The sequence below is a fragment of the Colletotrichum destructivum genome, chromosome 8 (genome assembly GCF_034447905.1).
Source record: "Colletotrichum destructivum chromosome 8, complete sequence".
Classification (NCBI taxonomy): Eukaryota; Fungi; Ascomycota; class Sordariomycetes; order Glomerellales; family Glomerellaceae; genus Colletotrichum; species Colletotrichum destructivum.
Window position 1 is genome coordinate 1,647,241 of NC_085903.1, and position 23,614 is coordinate 1,670,854.

Here is a 23,614-nt window from a genome sequence, read left to right on the forward strand (position 1 = left end):
GCCGCCCCCCAACTCACATGGTCGTTCAACGCCCCGCCAGCCGGCCGCCCCCCCCCCCAACACAATGAACCCCGTCACGGATCGCCCCGGCAAGACCCACATGCACCATCCATGTGCGGAATGGTTTTATTTCTTTTTCTGTTTTTCTCATATCTTTTCTTGCGGAGACTACCTGAAGTAAGGTAGGTAGGTAGGTAGGTACCTAACCCAGGCACATGAACCAACAACTCGACAGGAACCGTCCCGACCGAAGTTCAGCTCCGCCCCCTCGCGATCTTCCAGATATCAATCAACATAGCCACCCATTTCCTTGACGAAAACCCTACTCGCATCACACCGCAGCGATTCGTGCCGGTTCCTGCGACTGCCTTCATTTTTTTCTGTCTTCAGCTGCTGTGCCGCGCTAGGGCAACGACACCAACACTTCATTACGCGAGCGAGCATCGCGCCTTTTGCCATCGCCCCCAAACGGACTGCCCCCTGAGGGATATCGTCTCATCACCCTCACTCAGCCTTGATTCTTTTCATCTTGTTGCCTTCAGCCCGGGCGAAAGAGAAGCGGGGCCCTCTTATCCAGGTTGCAACTCGCTCACTCATCGAGCCTCGCCTCCTCACCTCGTTTCAACCCTCATCACCCCCCATCCCACTCTGTCTCATCAGGCCGCCCAAAACTCATCCCTGCCCGAACTCGACTCACCGTCTTGATCGACGACGCATACTCTAGGCAACCCCCATCGAGGTTCATCCTTCGCCCTTCTCCACACGCCCTCTCGAAATCATGCTCCGTCGCCCCGCGACAACTCTCGGCATCACGGCCGAGGACATCGCCGCTTACGAGGACCGCCGCGCGCGTGAGTCCATGCTACGTGAGCGTCAGGTCCTCGTGCAGGCCCAGCAGCAGCAGCAACAGCAACAAGCCGCCCTCGCCGCTCAGCAGCAGCAGCGGATCCTCCGGCAGCAACCCCAATCACAACAGCAACCCTTCTCTTCGCCACAACCGCTTCATCAGCAGCAGCAACGGTACACACAGGCGCAGCTTCAACAGATGCAGAGGCTTCAGCAACACCAGCAGCAGCAGCAGCAGCAGCAGCAGCAGCAGCAGCTCGAAGACGAGAGCATGCTCACCGCCGAGGGCGATGACGAGGACGAGAGCCTGGATGAGTACGACCTGCTGAGGCGGCAGCAAGAGATGATGAGGGCGCAGAGGGGGCAGCAGCAGCACGGGAGAATCGGCGGTCTGCAGACGACGCCCACGCCGGGTGACGGCGGACGAGGAGGGCGGACGAGGGAGGAGAGGATTGGCGTCGGGCGACGCGGGAGGTGAAGATCTCAGATGCTGGTTTTTTTTTCTTTACTTTTTTTTTCTTTAGGGGGGAATTGAGTACCTTGACCAAAATAGAATTCCGGCTCTTGGGTTGCTCTTCCGCCCGGGGGTCACATGGGATCTCGGAATCCTTCTTCGGCTGGGTTTTTACATCTCATTCTTGTTAGCTACGTTGGACCACGCTTAACCGAGTCTCTTCTCCTCCCGTGTCGGGTTTGGCCCTCAACCAAACCAGTCGTCTGTATTTTCCCGAGGGACCTCAGTCATCCTGAACAGGGGCCAAGTACTCGCACCCTCCAGACCCATGTCGGTCTTAACGTCGTGCCCGAATCGTCTAAATGACATTTATTTTCTCGCTCGGCCAACTAACTTTGCCAGAAGATATCAACAAGCAAACCCAACCGCAACCGCAAGCCAAGCCCCCCCCCCCCCCCCCCCCCGAAAGAAAGAGAAATAGGCGTATAAACAAGCACTTCGTTGTGATGAGGCACCTGCTTGTCCAAAAGTAACGACCGACATGGCTCGCTGGGCCCGTGGCATCACGCGGGAGACGGGGGGGGGGGGCCTCCATAGAACGTCTCTCGGTATACGCGCCACACTAAATCCTGCATCCATGTCGGTAGTTCGTACACAGAAGTCACGGCAGTTCTATGCATGCAAACCAGAAAGCGTGGAGATCGCTAGACGCTGAGAAATGTATGACTCGAGAGGATAAAAACCAAAGTATAGTATAAGAGAGGGGAGGGGTGATCAACCATCCGCTGTTGTCTGAGCCCCAAAGAAATGCGAACGCACGAAGAGTTCGCAGCTTCGATCAGAAGGGATATGTTGGCGAGCTGGCATCCTGCATGCGATCTCGTTCAATCTCCCGAGACGGGGACAATACGTCTTTCATCTAGACCAGTGTCAGCGTCTCCACAAGTCAAGGGTCGGATTTGGGAGGGGGGTAAGCTGTATCCGGGCACTGACGTTGTAGAAAACATTGGCCTGCTTGATGCCGGCCACCTCGGCCAGGTACTTGAGGCGGCCTCTCAGGAAGCGTCTTTGCTGGTGGGTCGCGAAATCGCTGCTGCACGCAGTGACTAACGGGCACAGGATCATCAAGCCGGCGGCACCCTTCAGAGGATCGTCGGGCCTGGTGGTGCCGACCGGAAACTGTGCGACGACGACGCCATAGCCGTTCCACTTGCAGAAGTAGGGCGTCGACGCGATAGTGTCCTGGATGCGCAGTTGGGCCGAGCGCTTGAGCTCCTCGTATTCCTCGTCGAGGCGGTAGTCGTTGGGCGACACGAGCCAGGCCATACACCGGAGGATCGTGGTCGTGAGCATGAGATGGCAGCACCAGGTGGCAACGTGGAGGATGGCCAGGGGAAGATTGAAGAACCCGTACACGGGGCCGGTAAAGCTCTCCGCCGTGTCGAGCTCCTCTTCGGACAGCTCGGGAATCAGCTCAATCGTGTCGACCTTCCACTGCGGGCTGGGGTCGTTGTTGAGCCTGCGAAACTTGGCCTCCAGGGCCTGGGCGCGCCTGAGAGCGTTGAGAACCTTCTGGGTTGTTTCGGGCTTGCGGTCCCCGGCTCCAAGAAGGCGATCGACGTCCTGCCTGATCTGGCTGCTCTGGATATCCATACTGGCTATCGCGTGCTGCATCCGGCCGCGGCACTCGTGGTGTAGAAGCCAGGTGAACTCGGACACCTCGGGGGAGTTGGGAAGGCAGTGGATGGAGAGGCACTGGTTTCGGGTTATCGCAAACATTTCCTCGCCTTCGGGCGTCTCGAGTCCGTTTTGGCCCCTGAGCTTGACCATGATGGCAGCGCCTTTCATGTGGTTTATGTATTCGGTAATGGAATCTCGGGACGACGTCAACATCTGGGGGTTGTTTTTTTTTGGTGTTAGCCGAGATTTACAGGAACAGAATCCATTGGACAAACTACCTCGTAGAACGCTAGCATCAGCACCGCCCCGAGAGTCTGGTCGTTCAGCACCTCCTGAGGGTCCATGATCGCTTTGTTGACGGCCCGGACAGCCCGGACGTAGTGCCCTTGGGCGTGGAACAAGGCGGCACCGGCGTCGACAGAACGGCGACTTGCCAGGGCTGCGAGCGAGACGGCCTTGTAAGCTTGGGAGAGACACTTGGAGACCTTTGGTCCGCTCAAAAAACGAGGGAGGAACCGGTAGTAACCCCGGGCCGCCGGCGTACAAGGAACAATAATGAACTCGGACAGGAAGTAACAGGAGGCCTGTTCGTCTAGCGAGTCGAACATGGACGCGGGGATGTCTTTATCCTCGTCGGTGGTATCATCATCGTCATGATAGGGGAAGGCAGCGGGGTTCGAGTAGTCGAGCGTTTTGTACTTCGGGCCGGCAACGGTCTTCAAGCATTGCTTGTTGCAAATCGGCACGATATCCTTGCCTTCGTCCTCCGAGTCGTCTTCTCCCCTGGACTTCTTGAATCTCTTGATGGTGGCCTCCGTTTCGTCACGTATGTTGGCCTCGAACGGATCGCGGTAACCAGGACACTGCCGCCGCGACTTCCTGCATCGCATGCAGAACGGCTTGCCCTCGTCGCACTTGATTCTTCGTGCCCTGCACAACTTACAGCCACCCGATGGCTTCCCTGTGTTCACCATGGTTGCTGTGAGGGTAAGGGGCCGATGATGTCGTGGAGCAGAACCATGGAATGGAACGCAACAGGAGGCTCCGGAAAGGTGGGAGGGACCGGGCTCTTTTTCAGAAGCATTTACAGCGCAAGCGTTGGGTTCCGAGGCTGTCCATAGAGTCCCACCTAGTCCACCCAGAGACGGCGGCCGAGGAACCAAACAGGATGGAGGGGGCCAGACTTCCGAGTCATAGCGATGAACCACATGCGTTGTGGCGGGAAACCGACGCCTGGGCTGAGTTGACAAGCTCCATAGCTCGGCGATCGCACGAGAACGAGAGGGTCGCGTCACAGATGGGACGCCTGTGAAGAACTCTGTCGCAACTACCGTGAGACGCTGTGTGAGCAAATAGGAGGGGCTCGAATAACCATAAGGGATCTTGCTGTTGATTAGTGACTATCTCAGATGGCCTTATCATTGGGCAGTATGTAGCCCATGCAGTCTGGTATTTCCGAAGGTTTGTTTCATGCGCCGCTGAACCGTGACATCCCGCCGGCCGTGGTGATCAAGGGTGGTGATCCTCTCGGCTCGTGCGCATATCGTTTGAGATGGCAAACAAATTCCACGGGGGTGGGGGAGGAAGGCAACAGGTAGAATCCTGGCTAAAACTCTGGAGGGAACAACCCGGCTCTTCAACTAGCCGATCGTCAAATGGTAACCCGACTCGGACAGGTGTCAGCCGTATGTACAGGTATGTGTATGTGCGTTCTGTGGTGGTGGTGGCCTTGTGCCACGGGCCCCTTCGAGGCTTCGTCGGCCGTCCACCAAAAGTCTACAAATCAAACAGCCCCGGCTCTTTACAACAGCCGCAACCGAACACAGGCGGTTAGTTGAAATCGAAGAGTCGCCAGTCTGGCCACAAGGTACATGCCGTTAGATCATGTCAGCGCGCACTGTTCTGCAGAATCGGCAGACTTCGATACCTGTTTTTCGGTTCTGCTTTCGGCTCCAGGCCTGGGGGACGATAAAGGGAGAGAAACATAAGGTAAACAAACAGTAGATCGCCAACATGGAGTCTGTCGCATCGTTCATAGTCCCGTTGCTGAACAGGAGGCTATGCCAGCAGGGCTCGAATCTGATTTGCAGGTTGCTCTCTTTAAGGGTTCATGAAAGAAGTAAGCAGGCGCACAATGATGCACTCTCCGTCAGCCAGCAAGGTCGTTGCGATTAAGTCACATTCCTTGGAGGGAGACGGCGTTTGCTGGTTTGCCAGCTCCCAACGGTCAGTTGCTACACATGTAGTGCTGGGTGCTTGCCCGCACACATGAGACACTGTATGGCATAGATCAGCTCTTTTCGTACGTCATCACGGCCGTTAAAACCGTTTCATCCCATTGTTTCCCTTCTCAGTCGAGGAATCAGATCGTGAGAGTCGTTCTCACAGTACACAGCCACATGACAGCCTAGCGTGCCTAGGTCTGTTGAGCATACAGAACCGTGTTTTGCGTCGCAACGCATGGTTAGAGGTGAAATGTTAGGAGCGTTTCGGCGTTGTCATGCTTTGGGCTAGTAATTTATCGAGTGTTGTGCTTTGGACAGTGTCACGGATGTGAATTGCGAATGTAGGAAGTGGGGTTCTTGCTTACTCATCTCACCATCCACCTGTCCGCTTGTTTAGAGTGGACCTGTGTACGATATACGGTACTGATCGCCATTGGGCCCACTCGTGTTCAACATTATCCGCACGGAAGCAAGCTTAACTTCGACTTCATCAAACCCGGCGTTTGTCTACTCTGTATCCTACTAATTATGACATGAGCCAAACAGTATTGCAAGGCAACCCCTCGCTCTTACGAATTAGCTACACACAACAGTTTTTGAATGCACGAAAGCAACAGAATGTTGTCTGGTCCTCGTTGACGACCGTAGTTAGGAGGCACGCCCCACTACCAGCGTCAGCCTACGAAGTACTACCAGATATTACGGGAACTAGCGCTGCTGCGTTTGATATGGCCGCTTAAAGTGTGTTCTCTCGAACTTTAGGGCCGGTTGATTATGGCGGGATGGCTGCCATTTCTTGTACCGATAATATGGTAGCTTTTTGCTGTTGTCGACATCCCTGGCCGACGTTTCCAAATCCAGAAACTTTCCGTTAGACAGGAACCATTGCTCTGAAGCGGCTTTCGGACGCTCGGTCAAACCCCACTCTGTGTTGTAAACCTAAACACCAAGCTTGTCATAGATCTTCTGAACCAATCTAACTGCACGCAAGAACAGAGTTAGAGGGAGACAAGACGGCCCCAGTCGCACTACACGGCGACGCTAAGTAGTCGAGATACGGATGGCCGCCGAGTATCGCCCTTCTTTTTCTTGCTTCTCTCTCTCATTTGGCCTTTTTTATTCTTGGGCCTCATATGTTTTCTTGGATGGCCAGGTAGCCTGAACGGAACGACGATCACCGCCGCCCATCCACGTATGCCTGAACCAACGCCATAACTTTTCTTAGGCAGCGACTCGGGTGGCCCCGCAAAGAAGAAAAAGCTGAAGCGGGACGTCATCACCCGAATTCGCTATTAGCTGGGTCATGGGTACGAACCCTCCAAGACATTCTGTTCATTTCCACAACATTGGTTGGTGACCCCTCACGAAAATCGACTCGTCAACGGCGTTTTCAAGATTGCCAAGTTTTGGCCCCTGGACCGCCGTTTGTGCTACCTAGGCCCGCACTCGCTTAAAATGCGACGACGGGGCCGGAGGATCGGCCGGAAAGGGCTCCACAATACCCCGAGACGCAGGCCCGTCAGGCCGCTTCCTTCGGCATGACAGTTCATCCGACCTGTCCGCTGGGCCTCGATAGCCCAACGTCTCGGAGTAAGACATTGGGCCAACTGCTGCATCAGTATACTCACTCTGCCCATGCTCCGACCAACGCTTACGGGGAGCAGCCCATAGACAGCGCTGCAGCATCGCAACCAAGTAGGCTCAGTGCCTCGATGAATCATCGTTCATCTATGTACCGCCCGATTCAGGGTTTGTTGTTCACGATGCCGTTTGCCAACAACCAGGGCCCAGCTCCGCTCCTGGAGGGAGGGAGGGCGGCTTGTAGGCTGTAAGCTCCAACGGCAACATGAATCACCTTCGCCCGGTCGCAATGCCATGTTGTTCACTAGGCTGCCTCCTTACGAGGCTTGATGGTGATGAGGCGCGCGTCGGCATTCATCTTCCCATATCGAAGCGGGCTGAGGATGCATGCGGTTGCCATCAACCTATATTTATTTGTTTTTTTCGTCAGAGAGCAAGTATAAGACTTTCATCATCCCATCTCTACATGAAAGCCTGGTCCCAAACAACGTATATCGCCATCGACACTGGAGATCAATAGAAGGCAATAAGCAAGCAGCCATTATATTCTGGCATACATATACACCCTCATTATCCTTCATAATGTCTATCAGCGAAACAGAACCACAAAGGCCACCAATGGCCGTGCTAGATAAACAAACTACGCGCGTCGAACAACATGGCACAACCGTCTTCAAGCCCTCGCGCGAGTTCCTCCTCGCCTTCAGCGCCCTCTGCACCATCGCCCTGGCCGTCGCCCTCGACGCCACGACCCTCTCCGTCGCCCTGCCGACAATGTCACTGGCACTCGGCGGCACCGCCCTCGAGGCCTTCTGGTCCGGCACCAGCTTCCTGCTAGCCAGCACCGTGCTGCAGCCTACCGTTGCCGGGCTTAGCGGCATCTTCGGGCGCAAGCCGCTGGTTTACGCCTCTTTGCTCCTCTTTGCCGTGGGCTCCGTCGTCGGCGCCATCGCAAACAACTTCGCCGTCGTGATCGCCGGCCGGACGATCCAGGGCATCGGCGGCGGCGGGATCCTGGCGCTCACCGAGGTCATTATCACCGATCTCGTCCCGCTCGCCGTGCGCGGCCAGTGGTTCTCGCTACTCTCGGCCGTGTGGTCCGTAGGCACCGTCACGGGCCCCCTGATCGGCGCCGGCTTCGCCCAGAATGTCTCGTGGCGCTGGATCTTTTGGATCAACTTACCCATCATTGCGTTGGGCGTCGTCATGATATTCTTCTTCCTCAGGCAGGTCAGTGTCCCCGGCGGCGTCGGCGCTAAGCTCAAGAGGTTCGACTGGCTCGGCAGCTTCCTGTTCACGACGGGCTCGACGAGCTTCTTGTTTGGCATGTCGACGGGCGGCGTCATGTACGAGTGGTCTTCCTTCAGAAGTCTGCTGCCGATGATTTTGGGAGTCTTTATCATCGTTGGGTTTGGATTCTGGGAGCTCAAGTTTGCAAACGAGCCCCTTATTGACAAGGGTATATTCAACAACTGGACCATGATCGCCAATTACATTATGACGGTGTTTCACGGCATGATTCTCTGGTCCATTCTGTACTTCCTCGGTAAGACATCTAGCAACCCCCCTCCCCATTTTCCATTTCAACCTTCTTTTACCACGATTGAAGCTGACGTCCTCAATAGTACTCTACTACCAAGCCGTCAAGGACTACTCCGTAATTACTTCTGCTGTGGCTTCCCTCCCAGAGTCCCTTACCGTCGCGCCTGCTGCCATGGCTGTCGGCCTCGTCTCGGGCGTCACGGGCCGTTATCGCTGGTCCCTCTGGTCCGGTTGGGTCATTACCACTCTCGGTGCCGGACTCATGTGCCTCATGCGGCCATCCACCACCGTTCCCCAATGGATATGGCTTAACGTTCCGATCGGGATTGGCACGGGCATGCTCTTCCCCGCCATGGCACTCTCGATTCAGGCGGCCTGCGAGCCGGCGCTCAACGGGCAGGCCGCGGCGTTCTACTCGTTCCTCCGCACGTTCGGACAGTCAGTAGGCGTCGCCGTCTCGGGCGTCATTTTCCAAAACGCCTTCCGGATAAGATTGGAGAAGATTCCAGTCCTCGCGCACGCGGCTGAGGAGTACTCGCGCGACGCAACTATCGTCGTGGACGTCATCAAACGGATGCCGAAAGGGGACGCAACACGTGCGGAGCTGGTTGAAGCGTACTCCGACGCACTGCGGGCGATCTGGATAAGCTTGATTGCGTTCGCGGGGTTCTCTTTGCTCATCAGCGTCACGGTAAAAAAGTACAGCTTGGATCAGGAGCATGTTACCAAGCAAGGACTCGCAACAAGCGACGGTACGAGAAGAGAGGATGTGGAAAAGGGGGCCCGGAACGGGCACTGAGACGGTGTGGTTTTGAGATGTAAAGTAGAAGTTGCTGCTACAAGGAAAGAGTCCGATGATATTTCTCTGGCGGCTTGGACCACTTCTTGGGTATTGGGTATGTTGGGCATGGAGTTTGGATTAACGACATTTACTAGCAATATCAAGACTTTCAAAAAGTCTCTGATTTAGATAGATACGGCCGCGGATAAATGTGATACTTCGCCTCTTTTCTGTTCTAAATGCACTCCAGCAAGAACTCTCATACGCGGCTTCCTCCTTTGACTGGATTCTGTATTGAATCCGATTTGCTCCTGGCGTAATCAGTACTTACATCATATCCGTGCCTTCCTTTAGTTTCCCTGCCTATAGAACTCCTACCGCCGGACTCTTTCTATCGAACTTTCCCTACCTATGCTTCCTCTCACTCATCAATTTACTCCAGTCAACCTCAATCTTAAAGCAACTCTCTTAACACCTCCGCTTTCTTCTGTGAATATAACACTCCCGCCTCCGCCGGACTCTTCTAAAATGAACATTATCTTTTCTTCTTCTCGCTAACAGCCTCCAGTTAACCTCAGCCTTGAAACAACTACCAGCCCTTTCTACCTTGCCAATCAGGCAATCTACCTCACCAGTTTCAATTCACACAAAACTCAACTGAAGTTCACTTTGTTCACTATTTCCTTATGCCCTCACCCCTTGGTGGACAAGGTGAGTCCAGTCTTGCGCAAAAACTCAACCCTTTGTTTAAATAAACCTCTGGCCAATTCTGGACCTACTGACTTTAAGTGTATCAAAACAGCATCATACTCATTCACATTCCCTATTTAAAACAAAGCACCTCACACAAGAACGTCACTTCCCCGAAAGGATTGTGAACAGAAACCATAACCTATCAAAGGAAGAAAGATTAAAAGGTCAACTCTAATAATAGCTATCCAGCATACCTACCCCGACCGGCAACAAAATGTGTATCCGAGTCTACCGACACTACACTGTATGCGGCCGCCTCCTTGCAACCCAAACTTCCCTTCACGAGTGCAGCCATGGCCCAGCTTCGCTCCTATGTGGCCCTCACCACAAAGTCGGAATTGTCAAACGCCAGGGCGAGGAGTGTCTCTACCATGCCAACCTCACTAAGCAGAAACACCATGCTCCTGATCAGTCTCGCAAGCCACGCTTCCGTCAGCCTTGTGGTCCAGGTGTCACAGACAAGGAAATAACCATGGCAAAGCTGGACTATCTTCGAAGTCTTGACATGCAGGAGCGTCTCGATCACTTCAAAGCCAAGGGCATCAAAGGCTCCTACCGAGGTGATCCCAAGCCGGCGCCTAGAGGCGGAGCTGTGGTGTTTTCAAGACAGTTTGACGGAATGGAGTTTATGGGCCACCACCCCAGCGAGAACACCGACTTGACGGAGGGAGATATAGCCCAGCAGAAAGCACGAGCCCGTCTCCGTGACGACTTTCTTACCACCGTCCAGAAAGAAGCCCTCTTCGACCCAAGCGACGAATCCCTGAGTTCCGCGTGGGATGACGACAATCTGTGCGCCGAGACCAGCGAGGCGGACCCCGACGCGATGGAGACGACTTTCTACAGCGAGGATGCAGAGCCGATGGTGTCTTTGGAGGCGATGGGGGGAGCAAGCGATGCCATGGACGTAGACGGTGTGGAACAGGGGCAAGCCGAGGACAACGACAACGCTGGTGACGCAAACAAGGAGGACTCGTCGCAGCACGAGGAAATTTGGCCGCCTACGGGTGTCGAATGGACAGCGAAGCTCAAGTACATGACCGGCTTCCGACATAATCACACTTCTACCAGATAACAACGGCCGAGGGTTATCGATGCATACAATTGGTTGCGTTGCTCAGGGGTCGACCATCTAGATGGGTCGGACCTCTCAGCATTTGGGTGACCGTGGCATTTGGGACATGGCTTTATTTATTCCACAGGCTAAGCGTTGATACCCCAATTCAAATCATGAGTGTTGGATTTAGTGTTGTAGCCGTGTGCTTCTTATGCCTCAACTCTTATGTGCAGTTTTCCAACCACCCTCCCCCATATAAACCTACCTAACTATGGAACGTAAACGCCCTCACGCCCAGCCGTACATTCAAACCAATGTTGCCCAAATCACTAAAAATCACCCACTCACCATGGTCGATACGCCGCTTCATGCCGAGCTTAGCTCCGAATCGGCCCGGTTGGGTATTGTCGCCCCCCTACACCAGAGATGACGGGGCTGCTCCCGCGTTCCTTCCACCGCTGTCTATCGTCCCTAAACTCACGGTCACGAGCGTCCCATGGGGGCTCGCCCCTTCCTCGCATCCGGTCCACGTCAGCATGGCTGCTTGTTCGGCGTTGCGCCTCGGGCCGCACAAGGTGTCGCTCCCTCCGTCGGCGTGCTTCAATGTCCTCTTCCCTCTCCCAGTTCACAACGCGTTCTCGGTCTCTGTCTCGCTCCCGGTCGCGCCTGCGATCTCGATCTCGGCCACGGTCTCTCTCACGGTCTCTCTCACGCGCCCTTTCTCTCTCTCTCTGTTCTCTCTCCTCCATCTCTTTACGTTCTCGAGCTTTGAACCGACGCCGCCGCTCCTCCTCGGAATCCGACGCTTGAGAGTCATCCGACCCGATGTCAGGCCAACTACGGTGGAGCTTGGATGATGGAAGATGCTCCTTGCTACGGCGCGAAGGCGGGTCGCTTCGGCGACCAGAGGTGCTTCGGTGACGTTCCGGTGACCGGCCATTGGGAAGGATGGACGTCACTTTTTCGGTGATCTTTTCCCTCAGGCCATCTACGATGGGTATGCTGCGACGACGCGCATCGTCTGGTCTTAGATCCGCACGATGAATACGAGTTCCTGGAGGCGGACCATGCGGTGCTGGTGGCGGCTGGGGCGCCGACGCTGGACCCATGCGCCGGAAGCTCGGCGGCGGCGGTTCGTTGGAATGATGCGTGTGAGGCCTCCGCTTGCTTCGAGGACTCGCCGGCTCGTCGGAATCGGACGTCGACGATGACGAGTAGTGTCGAGGCTGGCTATGTCTGCGAGGCTGCATAGAGGGCCTGTTGGGATGCAGGTGCTCGGAGGCGGCGTGGGCGGCTTCGTGCGGAGGAGATGGGAAGTCAGAGAAGCTACGGCGACGACGGTCGTCCGGAGAGTTCTGGCCGCGGGATCGATCTTGCTCTGGGGTCCGCGGGATGTTTAGGCGCGAAGGGGGGTACCTATTCGCAGGATGGCCTGGGACATGGCTGTAAGCTACAGGAGGCCGGGTGGGCGGGGCAAAGTAGTCTGTCTGCGGGCCGCGAGGAGGGGGCGACGGCTTGGGCGATGCCTTGGGATAGGGATTGCGGACGTGCACATAGGCTGCCTTGAACCTCGGCTCGTCTCTCTCTACAGGGCGGGCGGGTGCAGTCTTGGGAGATGCAGGCTCGTCCTTTGGCGACGCAGCCTTCCTCAACTTTTCGGCGCATTCCTTGTGCCATTTCTCTATCCCGGCATCCGGCTGGCTAGGAAGAGCCTCTGCAGGTAGATCCGGAGGGAAGGGCTCGCCAGTTTCGGGATGCTTCAAGTTCCAGCTCCTGACGGCTTGCTGGATGAAAGGCACATGCTCCTCGGGGCTCAGCAGAATCTCTATCGACTCCCATCGAACGAAGCCACGCAATGTCAACGCCGGGACGGAAGGGGCATCGAAGTCGTTGTCGGAGGGCTGCATCGAGTGTTGACAGCCTGTAACCTGCCAGATGTATGATATGGCGGGGTGGGGCATTTCGATGAAAAGGGCTACGATAACAGACGGTTAGCACGCAATGCATTGCGCAGGGAGATGGGAGTGGCGGTGCCTGCTCACAGTCATAGTCGCCGCCAACGGCCTTGTAGAAGGCAGCCAGCTTCTGAGGTGTTAAGGCCTGGACATGTTTGTCGCCAATGTCGGTGATCTAGACGGGGGGATGTCAGTGTATATCCAGCCAGAGAAGGCGGAAGCGGGGTGGGCGAAGACGGGGCGAGGGCGGCAGACGTACAATATGGAGGGCGATGGCGCGCAGGAGCGAGTCGAGGATGGGCGTCGGTGCCTTTTCTGGGCTAAACAGATAGCCATAGTAGTTTGAGGGTTTCGGGTCGGAAGGCCGAGTCTGGGGCTGGGGTTGAGGTCGAGCAGAGGACTCTTTCGAGTCGGCCTCTGCGGTCGCCGTCGCCATTCGGAGCCGAAGTCTACACTACATCCAACGGGGGTGTTTTTGTGGGCAGGAAGGTTCCGGGACGACAGTGTGGAGATGGGATGGGTCGGAGAAGTATAACGGATGTGGCGCGTGCTGACGGACAACAGGCGTGTTGTGTCGAGCACGGTGAGCATCGACTCGGTGGGTAATACGAACGGCAAGGCCAGACAGGTAACAGATGGATGGGTTGAATGGATGGATGGCCAAATGGCAAGCTGCGGCCGTTGAAGCGAGTCTGTCGTGTGGCCCAAAGTAAGGCTTCAGACAGATGGCTGGCTAGCGCTGGGATGCAAAGCAGCGGTCGGGTTGGGGGGTATCGACAACTACTAATACTCTAGGGTATCTTGGGTGCGGGCCGCCGCCAAAACATCATCATACGAGAACGAGACTCAAGGCAGAAAGATATAGGCTGCTGAAGCCAAGGCGTGAGTCAAGGCCGGATGGATACGTGAGAGAGAGAGAGAGACCGAGAGAAAGCGCGCCGGGGTGGGGAGAAGGGGTGTACGCTAGGAGACGGCTGATATGTTTCTGGTGGTGGTGGTGGTGAGGAGGATTGGCGGATGATGAGTGGGCGAATGAAGGAGCGGAAGACGAAGGGTGATGAGGATGCGACTGGTTGATGAGGATGCGACGGGCGGGAGCTGATGATGTAACTGAAGTACTCGGACTACAGCTCTCGACAGGCAAGGTACCTGCGCCTTGTTGTTTGGACGACTCACCTGGAGGTTGGGGGGGTCAGACTCATGAGATAGATAGTGTACAACACGATGGGGCTTTTGGGGTTGGTGTGGAGGACTGTTGGACGAGTTCCCGTCAGGCAGAAGTTAAAAGAGCGGCGGCAGCACTTCTGACTTCTCTCCCTGCCCCATGCAGACGCGCAGTATGCAGGCAAAGAAAGGTAGGGAAAGAAACGGGAAGGAACACAATGCTCGTACATAGGTACCTATTGACAGGCAGCCTGACAGGGCAGGGCAGCGTCGGGGGTGGGTGGCAGGCAAGGCATGTAACGCCTACCTAGGGAGGTACTGCACGGAGTACCTATGTGTATGAGAATAGCGATTAAACAAGGGAAAAAACGTTTGGCTGTTGGGTTGACACGTGCACCCTGGCGCAGCAGCTTCCCTGACGGACATAATCGGGCCCATAGTTGCGTCTGGGTACTTCTATCCGCGCTGAATCTGTACGCAATCTCCAAGTATCCCTAAGAGCCCACTCTACCACCTTACCTACATAGTACGTTAGGTGCCTAGGTAGTGGGTAGGTACCTCCAGAAATTAGTATCTTCTCCTTCATGCCAATCTCACTGTTCTCAAATGCCCTCTGACTTGCATGCCGACATCCTTACTGGCAACTCGGCTTGCCCAACATTTGACTGATTGCCTTGTCTTTGGTTCATATTGTCTACACACAAATGACACTTTTAAGGAAGTTTGACTTGCAGCCTCAACCAATCAACCCATAAATCGACTCGGTTCTGGTCTATGCCACCCTTGACTTTGGACAATTCTACAGTACCCCACGAGAGAATTGAGAAAGTGAGGCAAAATGAGGCTGGGCTGCAACCAAGACCCAGAGATGTACTTGCGTGTATCCATACGCACGGTAGAGGGCCGAAGACGCCAGTCGAAGACGATGGGTGCCCAGCCCGGCCGACCCCTGGGATGCAGCCTGGAAGTCTGCCCAGGCCAAGCCGTCCACAACTGGGTGACGGACTGCCGCAATGTGCCTCGTTGCCGAGGCTGCTGGCCGCTCAGCCGCCGTTACGGGGATTGCCTGGACGGCGACGCGAGAATCGCACTGGAAAGTCTCTGTAGAGAACAACAACCCTAACAGCGCACAATATATCCTCGACTGAGGTCGCCCAAACAAGCCGACAGGCCAAAAGGATTGACTTGCAGACGATGACTCAAAGGATTCAACGCTGAGCACGCAGTGGAAGTCTGCTTTCATTTTATTCCAATTCTTCCAGAAAGCCGAGGGAATGAAAGAGCCTGCTTCGAGGTACATCCGGTCTGTTGACAACCCTCGCCCCCATGCTCCGGAGGGACTGCTGGCTACCGGATTGTGAGCTGCAACAGCGCATTTTGCACGGGGCCTGACACAGCAGAGCACTGCAACTGTGCTTCACTCTGGCAACCCCACGTCTCCGTCCTAGCCACTGTGGCAGCCGCGTAAGATGCAGTCGGAGCCAAGGTTTCGGGACAGGCTCATCTGGCGGTGAGCAAGATGAGCAAAGATGAACGAACAAGGAGGAACCTGCTGTTGTACATTACGTCTGCCGTGTATAATCATTTCTATTGGCACCGCTTGGTGACACACGATGGCGGTATTCGAACATTACGGACTGCACATAGGCTCGTCTTCAGCGCCATCTTTATCGAACGTGAATCTGGTTTCGTGCCATCCATCGCCTTGCCCCTCTCCGGGCTATCGCCCCTCTTCTCCCCCCGCCCCCATCACGGTGACGATCGACATGCTTCGACGAGAAGCAGACCTACCGCGTGCTTATTGAAAAGCCGCATACCAAAACCCGACGGCGGCGGCGGCGAGAGAAATGAAGCTCCTGACGACGTTGAGCGCCCGCCACCTCGTCAGCAGCTCTGTGATCTCGGACAGCCCAAGCGTACTGGCGCCCTGCGCACCAGCCAAGAGTGCGTTGTTCGTCGGCGACATGACGATGAGGGTGAAGGGCACGATGGCGAGGCTCAGGGCTCCGGCGGCGGCGTACGGCTTCCACGCGACACTCTGGTGGAAACGGTCATACGCCGAGTAGGCCAATGACAGAAAGGTAACGAGCGCTACTTTGGGGCCGGTCGAGTGGCCGGTCAGAAAGAGGTGTTGCCACAGCCTCAGTGCATGGGCTGGCTCCGAGCCGGTTTGGAGGATGGCGGGGATGCTGAAAATGGACAACGATGCCGTTACGCCTGGACTCTGCGTCAGCAACTGGCGTTGGCCCCCAATGACATAAGCAGGGGCTACGAATAGAGACCTGGAGAGGGAGGCAGCCTGCTTACCAGCATACCAGGCACACCCAAGGATGCCGGTTGCAGTCGTGATTGTGTTGGTTAAACCGAGTTGCGACATGTTGGTCTCAATAGGGTGTTTGTTAGGTAGAGTGTGAACGTCGAAGGGGGTAACGATTTAACGGCTGATGCGGTGACCAGTACAGAACTTGAAGTCAACCAAACTTTCATGCGATGTGGTCTTCACGGGAATGTGACAAGTTCTGCTTTTTAGGACGATTGCTGTTCTCTTCTATGTTCTGCATTCGTTCCCTACAAGGTCACTTGGGGTCCATCGGGAGCCCTCGCCGACCATGTCGGGGAAATGGCGGACGATGCGAAATGTCCGAATGTCGCCGTCTGCCGCGATCCGTTGGCACCACTGCCGCCGTCAGCGGCACTCCTTCTTAAGCGGCTTGGAACATTCAAAATGGCCGAGCATAGACAGCCGAGAGTAACTTCTTGAGCCTGTCCTCGATGTATTCGGGACCCAATTACCACACCTGCCTTCCATGTCGGTCGTACAAGCTCCGAAGGGCGGGAAGGGGGCGAGGTTCGAAAGTCCGGGATGAGCCCGTTCGTTCCGTTCGTTTGAGGTTGAGTAACTTACCCTCATCCTCATTTACAACAAACTGTGGTATTTCTGGGCTATTGTTTCGACCGTCCGATGCCGTGACCAATGAGTATCGTCTCCTTTCCCCCGTCTTCGCTAGTTTCCTTCCACACCTTGAGCTTCCGGAACCCCCACTTGCCCAGGATCTTCTGGCTGGCAACGTTGTCCGGCTCCGTCACGGCGGTCATGATCTCGTCCACAGTTGCCTCGCCGCCGCTCCACCCCCGGACGGTGGCCCCGTCGACGCTGAGTTCGCGCTCCGAGCGGGGCAGAGACCACCAGGCTTCGAGGAAGGCCTGGACGAACTCGGTGGCGTAGCCACTGCCCCAGAAGTCCTTACGAAGCATGTAACCGATCTCGGGCCAGCCAAGCTCGCCGCCAGAGAGATGCTTGCAGCCGCCGATGCCGATCCACTCGCCTGTCGACCGCAGGCAGATGGAGAAGTCGTAGTTGTCGGCGTCGTTGGGTGGCAGGCACTCGGCTAGCTTGGCCCGCGTCTCGTCCACGTCCGCGTCAACGCGGCCGGCCGCCGACCACCTCATGACCTCTGGCTGCGTGCGCAGGACGTGCAGCGACTGCAAATCATCTGGGGAGATGGGCCGCAGGACGAGACGCTCGGTGATGATGGGTTGCCGCGAGGCGTGAGCCGGCAGGGGTATCGTCGGCAGGACGGCTTTTACCGTCACGAAGTCGAGAGGTTGGACGTCCGCCATGTTCACTTTCGTTTCCCCCCATGGCGTGTGTTCTTCCGTCATGCTGATGAGCTGGCTGTGTTGTGAGGTTGTTTACTGTTCTAGATTGCAGAACCTGCAGGTGTTTTTTTCTTCTCCTTCCCTTTTCTCTTTTCTTCTTCTTCGTCTCAGCACCATGCCCATTGCCTATTTTATCTGGTCTTGGGATTAAGTCATCGGCATTGAGTCATCTCATCGTACAAAGGTCCCCAAAACGCCCATGACTATTGCTGACTGAGAGCCTCGGCGCTTGAGCGGCGACGAAACTGGAGAAAGGCTCCGCAAATGAGTCGTACGGAGCGGAGGACGACCGAGGGACGAACGGCCAGCGACATCTTCCTACCCATTATACAGCTCGCTGTATGTACCTGTTTTTAGTGCTGCGCGGAGAATATGCCTACCCTTCTAATATAGACCTTTGACAACGGAACAGCGTGCAGCCCCATTCTCTGGATTTAAACTTTTCTTTTCTGTCAATATCGTCGAGGTTTCCGCACGGGCTGAGGTGGGGTTTTCGGCGTAGGTAACTAGCTGCACCACCCTAGGAATGTTCCCAGTGTGCCGAATGCAGCTCTCGGACCACCATCCATTTCCAGCCTTCTGGGACCCTCATAGCCCACCCAGAACACACATACACACAAACAGACACACAACACATACCCCCAATCCATTCACTTCGTCTCACACTGTGCCAAGAGTTGTTCATGACACTGAGCGAGAGAAAGTCAACCCTCCAGACTACCTTCCTCCAAGCCACCACCAGCCCTAGTTGTCCTTACTCCAATTTACTTCCTTTGCTTCTTGTCTCACGGTCCAGGAACCCTGTTCTACATTATCGATGCCTTGTACCGATCCCAGCTGGGTTTCCCTGGAGTGAATCCTCGCTGTCATCACTTGAGAGGTGAGAGAGATAGATGAGAGGGGAACTTGCGAACCTAATCCGAGCTAGCCAGCGGAGACATATCCACATTTGTCAACGTCAGCAAACACTCATCACACTCGCTCAAGTTCACTAAACAAACAATGACGCCGCCGGCATCTTCGGCCACGACCGCCCGACAGCAGCCCGACCCCGGCAGCGGCAGCAAACAACAACTCAGTTGCGCCAACTGCCGCCACCGTAAAATCAAATGCGACAAGCTGCAGCCGCGCTGCGAGCAGTGCAAGCGCTCTGACCTCGACTGCGTTTTCCCCTCGCGGAAGCGGAACCGCAAGCCTCGCCAGGCCAGGCAGAACGAGCTGCTGAACCGCATCACTCGTCTGGAGAGCATCGTTAGTAAGGTCGAATCGGGCAGTCTCGATGGGCCCTCCAGGCCCTCCAAGCCCGCCGCCGCTGGAGCCGCGTCCATCGGCAGGAGAAGCGCCGGCTCCGTGGTTGATATGAACGACGCCGCGCCGTCGCCTTCGGAAGGGTGGGACCCTCAGCCGGCCCCGCCGACCAACTACATGAGCGCTGAGTTCTGGGAGAACCTATGCTCGGAGGTTGAAGGTATGAGGCAAGCCCTGGATCAGCCCTCGGAGAGCGAAGCATCCGAGGATGAGGACCCGGTGTCGACGGCGAGCCCCGGCTCTGTTGCCGTCAGACCACAGGGCCAGAGCCAGGGCCAGAGCCAGACCCCGCCAGCGATGTCGGGCTTGCTCTCCAGTATCGATTGCCACAGTACCGAGGAGTTGAAGCACCCGCCGCGCGAGCACATCCTGTACATGTGCAACGTCTTCTTCTCCAACATCGACCCGGCGTTCAAGGTCATCCACCGGCCAACCATCTCGGCCGAGCTGGAGGCCTTTGCCAACTCGCCAAACAAGCGCGTCGACGTCGCCACCGATGCCTTGTTCTTTTCCATGTATTTTGGTGCCATCACAGGGTTGTCTCATGAGGCTTGCCTCACCAACCTGGGCGAGGAGAGACGCGTTCTCGCCCAGAGGTACAGGGAGGGCGTTGAGAAGGCGTTGCAAAAGGCGGACTTTCTCAACAGCACCGAACTCAGGACTCTCCAGGCGCTGACGTATTATGTTGTAAGTCTCTCATCACTCGTCTCACCTGACATCTATCCCCCTAGAAGTAAAGAAGACAAAAAAAGAAAGCTAACGACCGACAACAGTGCTTTCTACGCAGCCATAATGCCAGCCGAGCCTCGTGGGCCCTCATCCCACTCGTTGTCCGCCTCGCTCAGGCTCTGCATCTCCACCGCGACGGCCCCTCGCCCCCGCTACCGCCCTTTGAGGCCGAGATGCGGCGCCGCCTGTGGTGGATGATTGTCGTGCTCGACATCCGTGCCGCCGAGGACCGCGGCACCGAAGCCTCCATCCCCCGTCAATCCTACAACACTAGGCTACCATTCAATCTAAACGACGACGACTTGAACCCGTCAATGACGACACCCCTCGAAGACCGGACGGGGCCCACCGAGATGACGTTCTGTCTCTGCACGTCCATGTCGTCGGGCATCTTCGCCAACTTGCGGCCGAAGCACCCGCAGCTCGCCTTGGACGCCGACGGATCCTCGGAGCTGGCGACGTCGGAGGACGAAATCATGGCGCACGCGCAACGCCTCGAGGCCCTCTTCGGCACAGCACCGCCCAAAACGCCTGCCTCACCGTCCCAGGAGCAGCAACAGGAAGACGTCCGCAACCTCCCCGCTAGCCACGCCGCCGTGACGGTGCGCATTATCATCCTCAAGATGTGGCTATCGGCACAGTATCCCTTCACGCCGCGGGCGTCGACGGCGGCGGCGAAGCCTCGCGTTGCGCGAGAGACGATGCTCCGCACGGCCGTCAACACGATCGAGCTCGTCGAGCTTAGCACGGCGACGTACAGCGAGCGCTTCGGGTGGTGGATCGACAGTTACGTGCAGTGGCACCCGCTCGCGGTCGCTCTGGCAGAGCTGTGTGTCCAGACGCGCGGGGAGCTGGTGGATAGGGCGTGGAAGGTTGTGGACCGCAACTTCCACAGCATGAGAGAGCGGATAGCGGATACGAGAAGGGGCACGCTGTGGAGGCCGTTGAGAAAGTTGCTGAGGAAGGCAAGGGCGGCGAGGGCCGAGGCGTTGATGGGGGATATGAAGTTGGAGAAGTCTTCCGCACCGCCGGCTGTTGGGAGGACAAAAGAGGGAGAAGAAGAGGAGGAGGAAGAGGAGGAGGAGGAGATGGACAATGGCGGGGAAGATGAGGATGCTGACGTCGATGTTGACGGTAACAACAGGGACGGACATGGACATATCGGCGGTGGCTTTCAGCAGGGCTCGAATGCGCCGGTGCTGCATCCGGCCCTCCGAACGGACTGCATCGGCATCGGAAGCGTTGACGACGGTAGCGGCAGCATGGTCGCTCCCGGCCCGAACACGGACCCCCAGACCGCCTTCATGACGACGACCACGAACGCCACCGGCCTAGGAACACCGATGACGATCGATGCGCAATCGCCGCCGTCGCTGCCGCCGGCGGACCATGCGAACATGCCGAGCGTGCCGTACGGGCTGGTGCCCGAGGACATGGACATGTTCGCAAGCGGCACGCCCCTGTGGGACCACCCGCAGTACCTAATCAACCACTTCGGGATCCAGATGAACGCCGGGGATTTCGCTTGGGACACGAGCACGTGGAACGAGTTTGTCACCGACGCGAACTTGGAGAGGTCGCCCGGGGACGATTGACGACCTCGACGAGATGGGGGGGGGGGGAGGGGGGGTGACGGTGGATGAATGTACGATGTACTTGATGAATCACGCCGATCAGTCTTTGATACTCCAATGAGACAGACAATCTTGACTCTGGCTACCGATGGAGGGCGTGTGATGCATGTGTCTGCTAACAGGCGTCGACTACGATGCCGCTTGATGTCTGCTCCAATTTCCAGAGCCAGCCCAATCGTAAAACTGGGACGAGAATGGAACGAGGTTGCATTTGCAGCCACCAGAGACCCGGATTTGTTTTTCGAGTTGCTGCGGGCATGTCACTCTCTAGAGTTGTGGAGGATGAAGACTTAGGCGCCTTGTCATCATCTCTGCCCAGAGACTTGCCGAAATTTAGTATGGTTCTCGCGTAAGGAACAGATGTTTTCAGGTATCTGAATCACGAAGCAACATCTTCCAAAGCCACTGTGTCACGGAACCAGCAAAGAAAAAAAAATCGAACTCGACGACTAAAGGAGGTTGGGTTGGCATTGGTCTGTCTACCTAGACGGCGCCGGACGTCATGACATCCCTCTTCTGGCCGAGCTGAGTCCAAGGGGTTGTTGTAACGCGCATCGTCTCATCAAGAAGTCATAATTCACAGGCTTCGTACGCAGGTCATCATTCGCCCACCCTCCCTCCTCGTCTACCAAGAAGGATTGGTGCCTTTTCTTTCCCCAATGCTGGCCATGCTCGAAAGACGTTTTGAATTGAATTCCATTTCTTTTTGGTTCGGCCTTCCCGCCTGCCTTTCAGAGAGCAAATGCACGTGATAGTTCAATGAGACCTAATGAACACCTGCCAGTAGTAGTAGCCCGCCCCTCCATTTGTCGAAAACCAGAGAAACAACGCCGCGTCCAACAACCGCTCTATGCGAAGGTGGTAGGGCGCTTCGCGCTGAAGATCTTCTGGTTGTTGATCTTGGCGACGCGGTGGGGGAGGGGGAAGCTCAGGTTCTTGGAGATGAGCTGCTTGATGTAGGGACGCTTGACGTCGTCGCCCTTCTCGAGCTCGACGACCTTAAGGATCTGTTTGCTCGTTGGTTAGTGGACCGGTCTAGGCAGCTGCACGACGTTTGTTCGGGGGAGGCACGTACGTGGATGGACCTGAAGCGGGCACGGTGACGGGCGGCCATGTCGGAGTAGAGGGCCTCGACGGCGTCGGTGCGGGACATCTCGCGGTACTCCTTGTACATGTTGTGGGTACCGGAGCGAGAGTCGTAGCGGAGCCAGACACCGAAGTTCTTGACCTTGAGGGGGTGCTTCTCGTGGATCTATAGCGTACAGGGTCAGTTTATCGGCTGTCTTCTCCAAGTTTTTCGGGCCAAGGCGACGTACCTCCTTGACGCTGACGATCTCACCGGTGGCCTTCTTGACCTTCTTCAGGCCGCGCAAGAAGTACCAGTAACGGGACTTCGCAACCGTGACATTGGGAGCGAAGATGGTCATGCGGTACAGGGCGGGAGTCGGGTTGGACTCGGTGGGCAAGTGGCGCCCAATGACCTCGTATTCCGTGAGACGACCTGAACAGAGCCTGTTAGTTATGCGTCGCCCCAATGCCACACAAGTTCCCAGTCCATGGATGCGAATCGTCGTTTCGGTTCGATAGTCGCCGGAGCGTTGGAGACCTTTCGGTAGCTATCCATCGTGTTTGCTAGTATCGTAGTCGCGGTGCACGAGTGGTCTAGCCCTCGCTTCCCCCCTCAGTGCAGACAAAGTGATCCCTCGGGAGATATTCAATTTAAGACTTCTGGCCAGGCATACTGATAGGCAAGGTTCCAATCGGATCGTGGTTCATGGCGTTCGACTGCCATCTTGTCTCGCCGTAGTCGCCGTCGGTAGATCACACGTCATGATCTAAAAGAAAAGTTTTGTCGTCGAGGGTCGCAGGAATTCGTCCAAGTCGCCGCATTCGCATCCAAGGTCCAGTAGAGTGAAGGGGAAAATGTGCTTACCCATCTGAAAGACTGTTAGAAACAAATGATACTGTCGTGTGTTGGCGCGTAAGGCTGTTGACTTACTGTGAAGAGCTGGCCGATGGTCGTCGATTATCCGATATCGTGGTGGTTGCGCGGTCGAAAAACGAGAAGAATTTGGCGCGCCAGGAGCAAAAAGGATTCTGTGTGAGACGAGGGAACGGTTTCCAGGGCTGGGACCTGTGGGTGGGGCTTTTTGCTAAGCGCACCCGGTCGAGCCATTCGGGGCTGGTGCTGTGGCTGATGAACGCCCCACTTACCTGTCAACACTGGAAACTCAAGAAAGGACCC

The 23,614-nt window shown here is 56.2% G+C and overlaps 9 protein-coding genes across 9 annotated transcripts; 4 read left to right on the plus strand and 5 right to left on the minus strand.

Annotated features, from left to right (window-relative positions):
* Positions 1–165: 165 nt before the first annotated feature.
* CDEST_12347 (Putative anaphase-promoting complex, subunit CDC26) lies at positions 166–1,340 on the plus strand. Its single transcript, XM_062928503.1, has one exon. It carries the CDS (start codon positions 779–781, stop codon positions 1,322–1,324), a length of 546 nt encoding a protein of 181 aa, XP_062784554.1. The 5' UTR covers positions 166–778; the 3' UTR covers positions 1,325–1,340.
* Positions 1,341–1,780: 440 nt separating this feature from the next.
* Positions 1,781–5,497, minus strand: CDEST_12348 (Putative zn(2)Cys(6) fungal-type DNA-binding domain, fungal transcription factor). Its single transcript, XM_062928504.1, has 3 exons — positions 3,259–5,497; positions 2,294–3,193; positions 1,781–2,219 (listed from the first exon to the last, which is right to left on the minus strand). Exons 1-3 carry the CDS (start codon positions 3,952–3,954, stop codon positions 2,139–2,141), a joined length of 1,677 nt encoding a protein of 558 aa, XP_062784555.1. The 5' UTR covers positions 3,955–5,497; the 3' UTR covers positions 1,781–2,138.
* A 1,907-nt stretch (positions 5,498–7,404) lies between these two features.
* Positions 7,405–9,127, plus strand: CDEST_12349 (Putative major facilitator superfamily, MFS transporter superfamily; the record flags this gene model as incomplete). Its single annotated transcript, XM_062928505.1, has 2 exons — positions 7,405–8,332; positions 8,412–9,127. The coding sequence occupies 2 exons, from the start codon at positions 7,405–7,407 to the stop codon at positions 9,125–9,127; spliced, it is 1,644 nt and encodes a 547-aa protein (XP_062784556.1).
* A 1,207-nt stretch (positions 9,128–10,334) lies between these two features.
* On the plus strand, positions 10,335–10,937 carry CDEST_12350 (uncharacterized protein; the record flags this gene model as incomplete). The annotated part of the gene is made up of 1 exon (XM_062928506.1): positions 10,335–10,937. One exon carries the CDS (start codon positions 10,335–10,337, stop codon positions 10,935–10,937), a length of 603 nt encoding a protein of 200 aa, XP_062784557.1.
* Positions 10,938–11,038: 101 nt separating this feature from the next.
* On the minus strand, positions 11,039–14,473 carry CDEST_12351 (uncharacterized protein). The gene is made up of 3 exons (XM_062928507.1): positions 13,134–14,473; positions 12,962–13,049; positions 11,039–12,894 (listed from the first exon to the last, which is right to left on the minus strand). The coding sequence occupies exons 1-3, from the start codon at positions 13,308–13,310 to the stop codon at positions 11,297–11,299; spliced, it is 1,863 nt and encodes a 620-aa protein (XP_062784558.1). The 5' UTR covers positions 13,311–14,473; the 3' UTR covers positions 11,039–11,296.
* A 917-nt stretch (positions 14,474–15,390) lies between these two features.
* CDEST_12352 (Putative anthrone oxygenase) lies at positions 15,391–16,646 on the minus strand. Its single transcript, XM_062928508.1, has 2 exons — positions 16,346–16,646; positions 15,391–16,255 (listed from the first exon to the last, which is right to left on the minus strand). Exons 1-2 carry the CDS (start codon positions 16,413–16,415, stop codon positions 15,837–15,839), a joined length of 489 nt encoding a protein of 162 aa, XP_062784559.1. The 5' UTR covers positions 16,416–16,646; the 3' UTR covers positions 15,391–15,836.
* Position 16,647: 1 nt separating this feature from the next.
* CDEST_12353 (Putative GNAT domain, acyl-CoA N-acyltransferase) lies at positions 16,648–17,763 on the minus strand. Its single transcript, XM_062928509.1, has one exon. It carries the CDS (start codon positions 17,699–17,701, stop codon positions 16,982–16,984), a length of 720 nt encoding a protein of 239 aa, XP_062784560.1. The 5' UTR covers positions 17,702–17,763; the 3' UTR covers positions 16,648–16,981.
* A 34-nt stretch (positions 17,764–17,797) lies between these two features.
* CDEST_12354 (uncharacterized protein) lies at positions 17,798–21,349 on the plus strand. Its single transcript, XM_062928510.1, has 2 exons — positions 17,798–19,693; positions 19,780–21,349. Exons 1-2 carry the CDS (start codon positions 18,701–18,703, stop codon positions 21,328–21,330), a joined length of 2,544 nt encoding a protein of 847 aa, XP_062784561.1. The 5' UTR covers positions 17,798–18,700; the 3' UTR covers positions 21,331–21,349.
* Positions 21,350–21,999: 650 nt separating this feature from the next.
* Positions 22,000–23,464, minus strand: CDEST_12355 (Putative large ribosomal subunit protein eL20). Its single transcript, XM_062928511.1, has 5 exons — positions 23,369–23,464; positions 23,303–23,314; positions 22,686–22,870; positions 22,445–22,621; positions 22,000–22,376 (listed from the first exon to the last, which is right to left on the minus strand). Exons 2-5 carry the CDS (start codon positions 23,304–23,306, stop codon positions 22,218–22,220), a joined length of 525 nt encoding a protein of 174 aa, XP_062784562.1. The 5' UTR covers positions 23,307–23,314; positions 23,369–23,464; the 3' UTR covers positions 22,000–22,217.
* Positions 23,465–23,614: the final 150 nt, after the last annotated feature.

Bases quoted from the DNA above. Each gene is read 5' to 3' on its own strand.
- CDEST_12352 (XM_062928508.1), bottom strand. From the start codon at position 16,415: ATGTCGCAACTCGGTTTAACCAACACAATCACGACTGCAACCGGCATC. The intron at 16,256-16,345 runs GTAAGCAGGCTG...CGCAGAGTCCAG, and splicing joins TGGGTGTGCCTGGTATGCTG to GCGTAACGGCATCGTTGTCC.
- CDEST_12348 (XM_062928504.1), bottom strand. From the start codon at position 3,954: ATGGTGAACACAGGGAAGCCATCGGGTGGCTGTAAGTTGTGCAGGGCA. The intron at 3,194-3,258 runs GTAGTTTGTCCA...AACAACCCCCAG, and splicing joins TGATGCTAGCGTTCTACGAG to ATGTTGACGTCGTCCCGAGA. The intron at 2,220-2,293 runs GTCAGTGCCCGG...ACACTGGTCTAG, and splicing joins AGGCCAATGTTTTCTACAAC to ATGAAAGACGTATTGTCCCC.
- CDEST_12355 (XM_062928511.1), bottom strand. The intron at 22,622-22,685 runs GTACGTCGCCTT...TGTACGCTATAG, and splicing joins AGATCGTCAGCGTCAAGGAG to ATCCACGAGAAGCACCCCCT. The intron at 22,377-22,444 runs GTACGTGCCTCC...ACGAGCAAACAG, and splicing joins CCCGCTTCAGGTCCATCCAC to ATCCTTAAGGTCGTCGAGCT.
- CDEST_12347 (XM_062928503.1), top strand. From the start codon at position 779: ATGCTCCGTCGCCCCGCGACAACTCTCGGCATCACGGCCGAGGACATC.
- CDEST_12351 (XM_062928507.1), bottom strand. From the start codon at position 13,310: ATGGCGACGGCGACCGCAGAGGCCGACTCGAAAGAGTCCTCTGCTCGA. The intron at 13,050-13,133 runs GTACGTCTGCCG...CCCCCCGTCTAG, and splicing joins GCGCCATCGCCCTCCATATT to ATCACCGACATTGGCGACAA. The intron at 12,895-12,961 runs GTGAGCAGGCAC...CTGTTATCGTAG, and splicing joins CGTTGGCGGCGACTATGACT to CCCTTTTCATCGAAATGCCC.
- CDEST_12353 (XM_062928509.1), bottom strand. From the start codon at position 17,701: ATGACGGAAGAACACACGCCATGGGGGGAAACGAAAGTGAACATGGCG.
- CDEST_12354 (XM_062928510.1), top strand. From the start codon at position 18,701: ATGACGCCGCCGGCATCTTCGGCCACGACCGCCCGACAGCAGCCCGAC. The intron at 19,694-19,779 runs GTAAGTCTCTCA...GACCGACAACAG, and splicing joins AGGCGCTGACGTATTATGTT to TGCTTTCTACGCAGCCATAA.